This window comes from Curcuma longa, chromosome 20 (genome assembly GCF_044706935.1).
Source record: "Curcuma longa cultivar G26 ecotype Majalengka, Jawa Barat chromosome 20, ITB_CL_G26_1.1, whole genome shotgun sequence".
Taxonomy (NCBI): domain Eukaryota; kingdom Viridiplantae; phylum Streptophyta; class Magnoliopsida; order Zingiberales; family Zingiberaceae; genus Curcuma; species Curcuma longa.
Window position 1 is genome coordinate 11396763 of NC_133880.1, and position 14693 is coordinate 11411455.

Here is a 14693-nt window from a genome sequence, read left to right on the forward strand (position 1 = left end):
CCGTAAATTATAATAAGAATAAAGACTAAAAGTAAATACAATAATAAAAAAAATCAAACACTTAGCCGATCTGGAAGTCCTGAGCGCCGCACACTCCTCCTGGATCTTCCCCGGTTGTAAGCGTCTGGCCTCGTTTACGTTCCAAAGCACTTCTAGGTGAGGAGGGAAGTTTATGGCTTGAATGAATTGCTTCGGCACGTTAACCTCCTTTTATACTACTCCTGAGTCGACTCCAACTGACGTGGCAGATAAAATATTCATTCTGCTCGTTATCTGCTGTCCGAGTCGACTCGGTTGACCTTTGAGTCGACTCCAGCCCCTGGAATTGACTCCAGCCATAATCTGAGTCGACTCTAGAATTTTTTTTTTGTATATCTCTGAAAGGGCTTCGAAACGCATCCGACCATGCCTCGTTTCGAGTCCTGAGTCAAAAGTTATGACCCGTTGAAGTCAGACTCCTCATGTGTTGCTCCTGCATCAAGATTCCTGCAATATAAACATGCAAACAAAACAACACAACCTACTCTTATTTTGTGGGTCTAACTTCATATTTCTACCAAAATTTTGAGTTAGTCTGACGCCTCCTGTTCCACTCTGGGAACGCGCCCTTACCCACTCCACTCAGGAGAATTTGTGTCAACCAAGTCCTCTAGACTTGTTGGACTTTTGCTCTGCTCTGCCCTCAACCCCTAGGATTTGTGCTACGGTTCGGTTCTCTCTAACCAACTCAGACTTCTGCTGCGACTCGGTCACCCAGACCAGCCCAGACTTCTGTTGTGACTCGGTCCTCCAGACCAGCTCAGACTTCACCTAGTGCTTCGACTCTGCTAAGACTTCAGCCTGATCCTCCAAATCAGGACTTCCCTTTGCCTAGCCTACAACTAGGACTTTCCCTTGCCCAGCTTCACTCACCGGACTTCCCTTGTCCGATCGTCCAGATCAAGACTTCCACTGTCAAGTCTAACCGACTAGGGCTTCTTGCTAGTCGTTTGACTAGACTTCACTCACTTCCACACATCCAAACATCAGATCCTGTTTGGGTCAACCCTTGGTCAAACTGACCAGACTTAGTTGTATTGTCAAATATCGAAACTCTAGGCAAGAGCTGAGGTTTAGCATCAGTTACTGTTCCGTATCAGATTTAAGGCTTTTGTATCAGATTGCTAGTTAATTAGGTTTATGCATTGCAGCTCTTTAACTTTATTCGGCTAGATAAACTCCATTGTGTCTTGCAAGTGGAACGAAGCCCTTAGGAATTCAAATTTTATTGCTTAAGAACCATGTCAAGTTCCTGATTCAAGAGATGAAGTGAACTATTGAGTTTTAGTTCTGCAATCAGAATCTTTTAGTCTTTGTTGTGAGCTGTGATTTTCTACAATTTGAGGACTTTAACTTCTGCATTACACACTAAGGATGATAAATCTCATTGTTAGATACTTTAAGTTTTGTTCTTGAAGTCAATTTGAATTGCATTCTTAGATTAGATTAATACTTAGGTTTTCTTTCTTGCTCTCATGCATTTCCCATTTATACCTTGAATTTTAATTTGCATTTCATTCCAAAAATCCCCAAAACCCCATTTTCATTGAAAACCCAAAAAGAACGACACGAAAGCTCAAATTAGGTGATTTTCTACTAGTCCTTGGAAAAACACGACTCGAGGCCCCTATACTTGCTTGTTTGTATTTATCGTGGATTTTCGATAAAATCTATAAATTCTAATTTGCAACCCTACCTCGTGACACATTGCAAATCTAGGGTTTTCAATGACGGAGAAATGACTAGTCCTAATTGGAGGTTAGGCAAGGGAAAATCCAAGCAGGTTAAGACTGATCGAATGTTTGGCAGGTAGGAAGTCTACCTATAGAAGTGACTAGTCCTAACTAGAGATTAGGCATGGGTAAGCCTAGTAGGTTAGACTTACAGGGTAAGACTTAGGTAAGTCTAGTAAGACAAATATACTACAGGTAGGCTTAAGTTATAAGTTAAGTATGTCAAAAATTACCTCTTCTTCTGACTTGTCTTCAAAAAAACTGTTAAAAAAATTAACACAGTTAGAAAAATTATATAAATTAGTAACTTGCAGATGTAATACAATGATAAATAAAATAATAATTGTAAAAAATTCATACATAAAAAATTCATTAAGAACCACCACCATCATCATCATCGTCGTCGTCGTCGTCATCATCACCCAGAGGGAACGACAACTGAAGATGTCAGAAGAGCAAGTCTTGTTGCCTGCGTAATATATTAATTTCTCGCTCTCTTTGTCTCATTTGCTCATCTCGTTGTCTCATTTCATTATCTCGTTGCCTCATATCTTCATCTCGTTGCATTAGTAACCCTTTCAACTGGGTTACCTCCTCAGTCAAACTGTGGATCTGAGATGTCACGGCTGGGGAAGTGATAGAAGATGAACCAACAACTCTATAGGTTCTGCTCAAAGAACCCATACCCAAAATCCTTCTACCACCTTTGTCTCCCCCACTGGCCTCCAGCCATAGACTCAAATCATTACCCACTGAGGGCTCAGATCCATCACCTTCAGAGCTAGCAGTTGAAGCTCGTGCTAGCTCGAGCTCATCATATTTATCTTGTATTATCAAAATATTTGTTAATATATTGAAATATTTGATAAATTAAATATAAAAAAATTTAGATAAATATTTAAACCTTAATAGCTTTTGCTCTGTCCCCACTCCAGGTCTTGTCTTTCTTTTGGAAAGTGCGAGTAAAAGTATCAATAAAGTCAGGATCTCGCCCCATTTCCTTTGCCTAAAAAAATATTGTTAGAAATAATAAATAATAATATGAAATAAAATAAAAGTGAAATAGGTGGAAGAATTTACCAATCTGCGTGTATGCTCATCAATATTGATTGAGCCGCCCGCATACGTCGCAGATAAGACACCAGAATTACAAGCTTGATTCTGCTTATTTTGGTTGCTCCTCTTTCGGCTGTCTTCGGATTCCCAAAACTGAGAAATCCGCACCCAATTTTCATCTGTGATGAATGGTGGTTTTTTCCCTCTTGTTTTGGCGTGATTGAGGGTTTGCCGAATGTGATCACCGCATTTTTTCTTAAAAATGCGTCGAATTTCAACTTCATCAATTGGATCCCAAGTAAAAGAGCGCTGAAATGAAAATAAATTATTTAATAAAACTAGAGGATATATAATTAATTGAATGAATATATAGTTTACCTGAAATTCACTCCACCACAACTGTCTGGTGGAATCTGGAGTGCTCGTATAACTCATGAAATCTCCTCGCCATAAGTTATTCACGATTCGATTAATCACGTGAATAACATGGACAGGATCAGTAAAACTATAATATACAATATCAAATAAATGATGTTAAATATTTATAAACCAATAAATTTATTGACAAAATATTAAAGGTAAAATACTTACGAATCGCCGACAGGGGATATCAATGGTCGTGTATCTGCACACGACTGTACAGTCGAAGGACCTTCCCCAGCTCCTGGGTGATGGGAAGGTCCTGTAGAGGGGTATGCACCTGGTGGAGAGGGGGCTCCACCGAAAGGAGAGGCGCCTGGGAGTGCATCTGGGGGAGAGGGGGCTGCACCTGAAGGAGTGACAGCTACACCTGAAGGAGAGGCAGCTCTGCACCTGAAGGAGAGTCAGTTGCACCTGAAGGAGAGGCGGCTGTGAAGGAGAGGGGACTGTGGGTGCATGACCGCTGGAACTCCGTCGACCACGTCGCCACTGAAAATAACATATTAGAAGAAATCAAACACAATATTTATTTACTGAAAGAATAATAAATATTAAAAAACATACCATATGCATGATGGCAAATCTACACTGACTAGCTGTAGCAAATCAATATACCACCAAAGCACCTGTAATAATATATATGGAAAAAAAGTGCAGTAATAAATATAATATATATAACAAACAAATTAAATTAAGAATTTTATCAATCTAGCTAGTAAATCACATTTATAATATTATTAAGATTAAAACTAAATGTAGAGAATAAATAAAAAGATACACCTACACGACAACATCCGTTAAATATGTTAAAGTGAATGATTAATATTTATTTTTAATTTTACATGACTTACTCTGCATGCAAATTCAAAATCATCATCGTCATAGTCATCGTTATCGATGTCATCGTCATCATCGTCGTCGTCGTCGTCGATCGTCGTCGGATCGTCGTCTTCATCTTCGTCGTCGTCATGTTGATGAATTTCACTTGTCTGTATGGGTATAACTACTCCGCTGGGATCACGTAATGTAGGAATATGATATTCCAGGGTCTCAAATGTGTTGACAACTTCGTCTTGTTGATATGCATTTTCTTGCCAACGTTCTTCAATTTTTGACCTTGCTTTTGTTTTACAAACAGCCCACCAATCAATTTTGTCTCGTTTCAAACTTGGATATGAAGCATAAAAGACTTGAATTGCTTGTTGTGCCAAGACAAATGGTTCATATCTCTTATATAATCTCTTATGATTAATTTCAACCAAATGATACCGTGGATGCACGTTCATCCCTCTGACAGGGTCAAACCACCGACACATAAATAATACAACTCGAATATCTGAACCTGTGTATTCCACCTCTAAAATTTCATCCAATAACCCATAAAAATCATTACTTGGAGCTCCATCATTGGATGATTGCACACAAACACCGCTATTCATTGTAGACTTGCCCATTCCATATTCCTGAGTATGAAAATTATAACCGTTTATGAAATATACTGGCCAAGTCCGTACCATTGCTTTTGGACCCCATGAAAGATGAAATAATAAATCTCCATCAACGTGAGCTTATAACTGTTTATGGTTTATGATTTACGATTTAAGGATTAGAGTTTAGGGTTTAGAGTGTTAGGGTAAATTTGAAGTCAATAAGTTAATATTAACATATCATGCATGTTTTCTAACCTAATAATACTAGACAATTTATGGATAGTCTAAATAATTCAAGCTATATTATAATAAAAAAATTTAATTTAAAATCTAAACAATTATATTATAATTAAATTCTAAGAAAATCTAATAAACTACTATATATACCTCAAGCCGGAAGAATTTAATTTGTTTCGTCTACTTTAAATGTAAATCTGCATAAACAAGATTACAAAATTAATCAACAATACTAATAAATATAAATAATTAAATCATAATTAAAATTTAATCAGCCGTCCACCAGCTGGTAGACCCGACCACGGGCCGATTGGCCCGTTGACCCGGTTAGCCGGGCCGAACCGGAACCAGCCCGGCAGGATGCCGGGTCGGTTAAGGTTCAATGGCTCTTGAACCGGCGGTTCAACCGATTAACCGGTGGGTTAAACCGCCAGTTCAACCTTTTGATTTTTTTGGGTTAGCCATTGAAATCGGCGGTTCTAACGGTTAACCGGCGGTTCAGAGCCTTTCGGGGCTATTTTTTTTTATTTTTTGATTTTTTTTTCAACGACTAAGATCATTTGACCATTTTTTGATCAATGGCTATGATTTAATGTCCGTTATGATCCAAATTCTATAAATAGGGAGTTCATTTCATCATTTCCACACACTTCTCTACTCTCTAACTCTCATTCTCAACTTCGCAAGTTCGCGTTCTCTCGTTTTCGAGTTTCGACTCCATCTTTCGACTACAATGGAAGGAGGCCGCGGTGAAAGTTCTTCACATCAATCTTGGAGGGGAAAAGAAATAGCACATGAGAATCCCAACATTCAATCCATCGACGAAGAGATCGAGGCCCAACACCTTCCGACGCCCGAAACACAAGGAAGTACTGATGCAATTACTTCTAAGGTTCGGGAACATCCTCCTCTAAAATCTTCTATTTTTACTATACATTTTGAGAAAGTCACTCTTCTATCGGGAGAAATGCGTGCAAAATGCAAGCATTGCAATGCTTCCTACAAATTCCAAGCCGGCGGCGGCTATGGATCGTTAAAACGACATATAGAAACGAAGCACCCGACAGAATATGGACTTGACTGTTCTCAAACACAATTATCTAGATTTTCTATCGGTAGTAGTACTGATTCTGATTTATTTTTATATTCTGATAATAAATTAAGAGAGTCATTAGCTAAATTTGTTTCTATAGAACATCTTTCTTTTAATTTGGATCTAAATGCACATTTGAAGATTTTTGTAAAGAATCTCTTAATCCAAGTGCTAAACGTTTTTCTAGGACTACACTTACTCATACAATTAAAAAATTAGTAAAATAAGAAAAAAAATTTAATTGATGAATTTAGTAAATTAAATAATAAAGTTTCTTTATGTGCCGATATTTGGAGTGATCATTGGCAAACTCATTCTTATATGGGTGTGACTTGTCATTGGATTGATAGCTCTTGGATCCTCCAAAAAAAGGTTGATAGCTTATAGAGTTTTTGATAAATCACATACTGCCCATAACATTGCACAATTATTATGTTTAATTTTAGAAGAATATGGATTAACTCATAAAATATTTTCAATATCATTAGATAATGCTAGTTCTAATACCGCTTCTATAGATGAACTAAAATTTATTTGCCAACCTGTTATTGGTGGTTTATTTTTTCATATTCGTTGTGTATGTCATGTTTTAAATTTATGTGTTCAAGATGGATTAAGACTTTTAGAAAATTATATTAAACCAATTAAAATCGCAATTTCTTATTTATGATCTCATCATCTATGATGAAACAATGGGGTAGATTTTGTAAAGCTAATGGAATGAGATCTAAAAAATTTCCACGTGATGTACCAACACGTTGGAATTTCACATATCAACTATTACAAGATTCATTTCAATATAAAGATTTATTATGTTTATTTTTTTTCAGGAAATAGTAATACTAATATATATTTATTTTCACAATAATGGAATATTTGTAGTAATATTTGTGAATTTTTAAAAGTTTTTAATGATGCAATCGAACAACTTTTCGGTGTTTATTATCCCACTGCTCATTTAGTTTTAGTGAATTTTTGTAGTATAGTATTAATTTTAAATAACATATCAATAATGAAGCTTTAACTTCTTGTATATTAGCTATGAAAACTAAATGGAAAAAATATTTTTATTTAATTTTTAAAATTTATTTAGTTGCATTTGCTTTATATCCTAGATTTAAATTAGAAGTTTTACAAGAAATGCTAACTTTAAACTATGATGCTTTAATTCCTATTAAAAATTCTTATTCTCCTAATCCTGCTAATATTATATATATTATTAGAAATTATTTATCTGATATTTATAATCAATATTATATGAAATATTGAATACAAACTAATACTTCTAAAACACAACAACAAACTACTAGTATTAATTTAAAACTTTCAAAAGCATAACTTTTATTAAAAGAACAGACAAAACGTCCACGAGGATCCTCAAGTTCCACACAGGAACTTGAGAATTATTTTACCACTTCTTTTGATTTTAATGAAGCAGATAGCGAAGATTTCGATATTTTGAAGTGGTGGTCACAGAAGGCTCTAAGTTTTCTTGTTCTCTCGGTAATTACTAAAGAAATTTTAACATGTCCAAAGAGCCGAGAAAAGAATCCAAGGAATGCAACTTTCAGAAGACGAAGTCAAAGAATTTGATACTGAAGGAACGAATACAACGGGAGGAATGAGAGGAAATGGAAGTGAGTGAATGAGTGATGTAAAAAGGTAAAAATGTAAAAAACCTACGTGGGCTTTGATTCTCCTATACCCTAAGGGGATACGTAGACAATTTAATAAGTGCAAGCCATTTTTTAAATAAATTTTAAAATTTAAATTTTTTAATATAATAATCTCGAACCGTTGCGAACCATGGCTAACCGTGAACCGAACCGTGAACCAGCGATTTCGAACCGTGAACCGTAACCGTCTTTGGCGGTTAAGGTTAAGGGTTGAACTGCCATGAACCGTCGAACCGGCGGTTCTGAATCGTCGAATCGTCGGTTCTGAACCGTGATTGGGTCTACCAACTAGCACGGCCATTAGCCAATGCAGGAAGCAGCTACCGCGTGGCCACCACCCGGCACAGCCAGCAGCCACGAGCTGGCGGCCACCAGCCGCGGGCAGCAAATGGCTGGCGACCACCACCGGCGGCCAGCAGCTACCGCCCACCGCCGCCACCAATAGTAGATGGCCGACAACCACCAGTCGCGGCCAGCAGCTGACGCCCACCGCCAGCAGCTGACGCCCACCACCGCCCCAACAGCAGCAGGCGGCAACCGCCGTCGCCACCAGCAGCAGCACGCGACGACGACCACCGCCGCGGCCAGCAGCCACAGCGAGCGGCCACCCGCGGCAACCAGCGCCAGCGGCAGGCCGCGGGAAGCATGTCCCGGCAACCAGTGCCGTCACCAACCCACGGGAAGCGCCGCCATCAGCCCCGTGCGACGAAAAAAAATGAAATGCGGGAAAAAAATTACCGAGAGACCAGGCAAAGAAATTCGATGATCAGGCGAAGAAATCAGTCGAAAACCTGCGAAGGAGAGGTGGTGGCAGCAGATCTAGGGTTTCGGCGAGTTAGGGATCGAGAGAGAAGAAAAGCAAAGAAAGGAAAAGTCAGGGGCGAGAACGGTTAAATTATTTATTTGGTGATGAATTATTTTCGTCACCATTTTCGTTGCTAATTTGGCGACGGACATGAGATTCGTCGCCAAATCAGCAACGAAAATAAGAATCGTCGCCAAATCAGCAACGAAACTGAAATTCGTTGTAAAATTAGCAACACATTTTGGGATGAAAAACCAATCATCGCCATATTTGAAAAATTTTGGGGCCAAAAAATGTCCCGGGCTAAATTTTGGTAAAAATTTCGACGATGAAAACTTTTTCGTCGCAGATTTCATCGTAATTTTCAGTCAAAATTAGCAACGAATGTTTTTCGTTGCTAAAGTCATTACTAACAGAGCGACAAATCATTTTCGTTGCAAAGTTAGTTGCTAATCTGCAACGAACACACCTTTCATCGCAAAATCTGTAATGAATGAGTCTTTCGTTGCTAAATTCTTTGCAAACTTGACTATACATTAATCACGTCATCGTTATAACATGATAAGTCTTCAAAACAGTTTTAGATTTATGGTCATCATTCACTCTAAATTCCCGCGAAATCTCTTGAAATCAATTCATATCCAGAAATAGCTTCACAATAAACAAACATAATCTATAAATAGGATTGAAGTTTTTGGAGATCTGAATCCAAGATTAGTATGCAACCATTCTTTTCCTATATCGACAAAAACAAATATTAAAATCATGTATGGATATAATTCTCATTTCGACGAACTGCCTACAACATGAAAGATATGGAAAAAATATAAAGAAATGCATTTTGGCATTGAACAGGATATTTATCTTAAAAATTATCGACATTTTGACGACGAATTTTATTCGTCACCAAATTCATCGCAAGTCTGCGACGAATAATTTATTCATCGACAATCTGCAATGAAAATGATGTTCGTCGCAGATTTACGATGAATAAGTTCGTCGCCAATCTGCGACGAACATCATTTTCGTTGCAGATTGGCGACGAAAGCATGAATTCGTCGCCAAATAGTGACGAAGTTGGCGACGAAAACCAATTCGTCGCCAAATTTGCCTAAAAACCCGCTCAACTCCCTAATCATTATGAAAATATATTTTCCTTTAATTTTTTACAAATCTTGACTATCATCTCTTCTACCAATAGCGTATATACCATTCAGTATACAACCAGTTAGATTTCCTTTCTTATATAGCAAAATAGGGCAAGATGTGTCAAAACATCATTCCTTGGAGTATAGTACTCAACCCAACCTCTTTAGAAACAACAATTAAAAAAATCTGGTACGACATTGTGAAAGAAAAAGGTTATCTATGCGTGTATGTGTTATTCCATTAAGTGTTAGTTACAAATTAAGATATATATTGCGATCCATAATGAATGGTTGGTTGGGCGGAAATTATGATAGTCAAATTTGCGACAAACAAATTTGTCGCCAATCGGTAAGTTTAGTCGACTGACATCATGTTATTACGCCTGATACACAGTTTCAGCCGACTATTTTTACCGCCAGTCGAGTCGTTTTTAAGATCAGTCGACTGACTTTTAAGGCCAGTCGACTGAGGCAACTCAGAAGCGAATAAAAGTCAGAATGACTCGACTGGTCGTTCACATCAGTTGACTGAGGTCAAAATCAGTCGACTGAGGGTGAAATTCAGTCGACTGTATTTTAAATTCTGACAAAGATCAGGCGTGATATCAGCAGTTAAGTAGCCGTTTTCGATGTTTGACCGTATCAGTCGACTGGAGTGGTAAATCCAGTCGACTGGTGACTTAAAAACTGAACTGGTATAAGAGGTGAGTGCACTTTGGCGATGAATTTGTTCGTTGCCGATATGCGACGAATTCTGATTTCATTGCCGATCAACAACGAAAAATAATCGTCGCTGATTAGCGACAAATTTTTTTGTCGCTGATTTGCGACGAACTTTGATTCGTCACCAATTTGCGACGAATATCCTATTCGTCGCTAATCGACGACGAAACCTTTTCGTCGTCGATTAGCGACGATAGCTGTTCGTCGCCAATCTGTAATGATTTTTGATTCATCGCTAATTTATTAAATTTTGCTACGAAAAATATTTTTATCGCCAATCTACGACGAACTAGTTATTTGTTAGAAAGATTGCAACGAATTTTGCAACGAAATTATTTTTAGCAACGAAATTTGTGATGAAAATAATTCATTACGAAATTGGCAACGGATTATTTTTCGTTGCTAATTTTGACACAAATTTGCGATGAAACATTGTTTCGTGGCAAAATTAGTTGCAATTTTGCAACGAATTTTTTTCATTGCAAAATGTCATTGCTAAAACAGTATTTTTTTTTGTAGTGGCGTACCTAGCTTGGAAGTTGCCTTTGTTGAAGAAATCCGGTCAAAATAGAGCTTTTTCTGACTATTTTGGATGGCGGCGTGAGCAAATCGCACGAGAGAGGAGAAAACCCTAGATTGGGTAAGCGGGTATAGGGCAGATTCAGTGGTTAAGTGCCAATTTTGGCAATGAAACAGGATTTCATCGCCAATTTTGCAATGAATTTTGCGATGAAACCCTTTTCATCATAAAATTTTGCCAAATTTTGGTGAATACGCGGTTATCAGACCAGATTAGGGCTTATATGTTAAATTTTGTGATGAAATGAGGTTTCATCGCTAAATTCATCGCAGAATTGGCGACGAAACCCTATTTCGTTGCCAATTCTGTGATGAAATATAAATTCGTTGCAGAATTTATGACAAAACAGGGTTTCGTTGCCAATTATGCGATGAAATCTCGTTTCATCATAAAATTTCACCAAATTTACACGGTTATCGGCCTAGATTAGGGTTTATATCTTAAATTTAGCGATGAAATAGGTTTCGTCGCTAAATTCGTCGTCAAATTGGGGATGAAACCCTGTTTCGTCGCAAAATTGGCGATGTCGCAAATCTGCAATAAATTTTGTGATAAAAATTTATTTTGCAACGACTTTTTCGACGAATTTTATTTGTTGGAAAATGAGTAGCAAACATTTTTTTCGTCGCCAAATTTGTTGGAAAATGGCGACGAATCCGTTTTTCGTCGCAAAGTTCGTTGTAAATTTACGACAAAAATAATTCGTCCCTAATTTTCGTCGCAAAATTGTCTTTTTTTTTTTGTAATGATATAGTATTGACTATGACGAGACATTTTTATTGGTGACTACTTAAATCCATTCGGATCCTCCTGACCATAACAACTCATTATGATTGTGAGATATGACAAATAGATGTGAAAATAACTTTCCTTAACGAAAGTTTATATGAGAATGTGTGTATGATATAATCTGAGTGCTTCACTTCTGTTGATAAAAATAGAGTATAAAAGCTTCAATGGTCCATTTATAGACTGAAGCAAGCATCCAAATGAACTCTACATGTATATGAAGGTTAGTGGGAGTGTGGTCATATTCCTAGTATTATATATTGATGACATATTACTTATAGGAAATGACATGTTTAATTTGTTCTATAGTCTGTTAAAGTTTAATTGCCAAAAATATTCTCCATAAAAGATATGGGAGAAACAACCTATATCATTGAGATTAAGATTTATAGAGATAGATCGAAAAAGTTGTTTGATCTTTTATAGTCTACATATATCGATAAAGTACTAAAACGATTTAACATGGAAGAATTCAAGAAATAATATTTTATTCCCATGAGACATGAGATTTACCTTTTGAAGTTTATGTGCTCGAGCATACAAGACGAGAGGATTCATATGAGTCAGATCTCATATGCATCAACTATAGAATTAATCATATATGCTATGTTATGTACTAATTAAGCCCAATGTATCATACGCTAAGTGTCATTAGCATATACCAGTTGGATCCGGACACAAATAATTGGGTGGCTATCAAGGCAATCCTTAAATACTTAAGAAGAACTAAGGATTTGTTGGTATATGGAGGGGGTGATATGATTATATATGAATATACTAATATCAGTTTCCAGACTGACAAAGATGATTCCAAGTCCGAGTCTAGATACATATTTACTTAAATGGAGACGCAATAAGTTAGAAAAGTTTCAAACAAGAAATCATTATTGATTCTATCACTGAGGCAGAATACATTGCAACTTCTAAAGCAGCAAAAGAATGAGTTTGGATTATAAGAAGTTCGTCACTGAACTTGGTGTGGTTTCGAGTATTGTTGAAACATTATCAATTTACTATGATAATAATGGGGTCATTGTTCAGGTAAAGGAACCTAGGTCTCATCAACGATCTAAACATATGCTTCGCCACTATTACTTGATTAGGGAGATTATTAGTAGGAATGAAATCTAAAAAAATTCTCACTGAAAGAAATCTAGCAAATCGTCTTTTGATTAAACATCTACTTTAAAATAAGTCTAAGAGTCATGTAGAGGCTTGTGGTATTAGATTCAAGGCGATTGACGTTATATCAAGTGGGAGTATATTATATTTGAGATGTATTCTAAGACAATCATCTTATATAATATAATATTTATTAGATAAATAAAATTATTATTTGAGTGTACACTCTTTATGTATCTGATTAGATCATAAACTCAATTAATGGATTTCACAATACAGTGCATAGCACGAGAGTAATTGTGATTGGATCACAATTAATGGATATCTCTATATGTGTAATTATGTACATATTAAAATATTTCTTAGTCGATGAATTAATGAAACTATATATATATCATTATTTCTGTGAGACTAACATATATTAGGCTCATTAATTTAACCACGCAGTCGATCATAATTGGCTGAAAAATATTAGAACGTTGAGAGTTAACATATGGATACTGATTAAGGATACTTAGTTCATTGGATGTGACCTGCTATGAGACTTTATGTGATTCTGTACTTGTCTATATGAAGATCTCATTACAGCTCGAGTTTAAATTTTCTTCAACTTGAGATATTCAAGTTATCTTAGTCATGGAGATTTATACTTTGATATTTTAAACAAATATCTCTTTGGAGGTGTGACCTCGGGATGATTGGGTACAAGTCGAAGTGTCTGAAGGTGATTGAGTAGCTCACAAATGAATCACCACTCCTTTTATTAGGAAATGTATACTCTATGTCCACTTGTCAGGATTATTACTTGTTAATCTTGGGCTAAAGTAGAAACACATCAAGAGGATGATTCTCTTGGACAGTTGTTTGAGTAATTTGAATTCGTAGAACAAAGAACTACTACTTGGGCTTGGTGTGGTGTGACATAATCAGTCTAGTGGAAATTGATACATAGACCATATTCTGAACTAAGCAGGTATAAGATATGTGAAAGGAATAGACGCACGAATAATTATAGCTGTTGAAAGGTTCAGAAGTGATTCTGTAATCAACTATAATTTTTTGGTTAGTTGGGGATCATTATGTACTGCTAGGTGTAACTCATGATCATCCATAATTGATGGTTAATTATGGACGCCCAACATAAATCGAAAACCTATAAAGTTACATGCACTATGAATTTATCCAAAAGACATAAAATGAATTTGAGAATTGAATTATCAAATCGAGAGAAACTGAGTCTAATTGGATAGACGAAGGGTAAATATGAAAGATTTTTTATTGGAATGGAAGTGCAGATGGGCATATTTTTTGAAGATGAATCTCTTTGGTTTAATTACAAACCAAATTAATTTGATTTTAATTAAAAGATAGTTTGGTTATTAAACTAAGGTGGTTTAGTTTTGAACTAATATGGTTTGGTCTTGAACCAAATTTAAGGTGAAGGATTTGGATTTTGGGTTAGTGGATACGGGTTAGGAGATTTATAAATAGATACAGTTAGAAGAGAAAAATAAGATTTCTATTTTGGGATTAAAAACCTAAGAGTTAGATTTTGATCCCCTCTTCTCTCCCTATCCTCCTTATGCCGCTGCCGTCCAACATTGTCGGTGGACTTGCTGTTGTCGTCTAGCACCATGAGAGACCTATCCTTCGGCCAGTCCTTCCTGTGTTAGCCAATCACCAGCCTTTGAAGTGCAACAGTCGTTGGTCATAGCCAACGACACCCCTCTTCAGCGCCGAACAATAGCTGTTCTAGCCGCCGATAGCCCCTTCTGCTGCCCTAGACTACTGTTCCAGCGAGCAACTGTTGTTGTTAGAACTTCGACCCCACTAGGCTTGTTA

The 14693-nt window shown here is 36.7% G+C and overlaps 2 protein-coding genes across 2 annotated transcripts; both read right to left on the minus strand.

Annotated features, from left to right (window-relative positions):
• Positions 1-2219: 2219 nt before the first annotated feature.
• Positions 2220-3576, minus strand: LOC141813049 (uncharacterized). The gene is made up of 5 exons (XM_074700956.1): positions 3470-3576; positions 3207-3333; positions 2853-3137; positions 2679-2778; positions 2220-2599 (listed from the first exon to the last, which is right to left on the minus strand). The coding sequence occupies exons 1-5, from the start codon at positions 3574-3576 to the stop codon at positions 2220-2222; spliced, it is 999 nt and encodes a 332-aa protein (XP_074557057.1).
• A 76-nt stretch (positions 3577-3652) lies between these two features.
• LOC141813050 (uncharacterized) lies at positions 3653-4765 on the minus strand. The gene is made up of 3 exons (XM_074700957.1): positions 4100-4765; positions 3813-3874; positions 3653-3737 (listed from the first exon to the last, which is right to left on the minus strand). The coding sequence occupies exons 1-3, from the start codon at positions 4763-4765 to the stop codon at positions 3653-3655; spliced, it is 813 nt and encodes a 270-aa protein (XP_074557058.1).
• Between the last annotated feature and the right edge of the window lie 9928 nt (positions 4766-14693).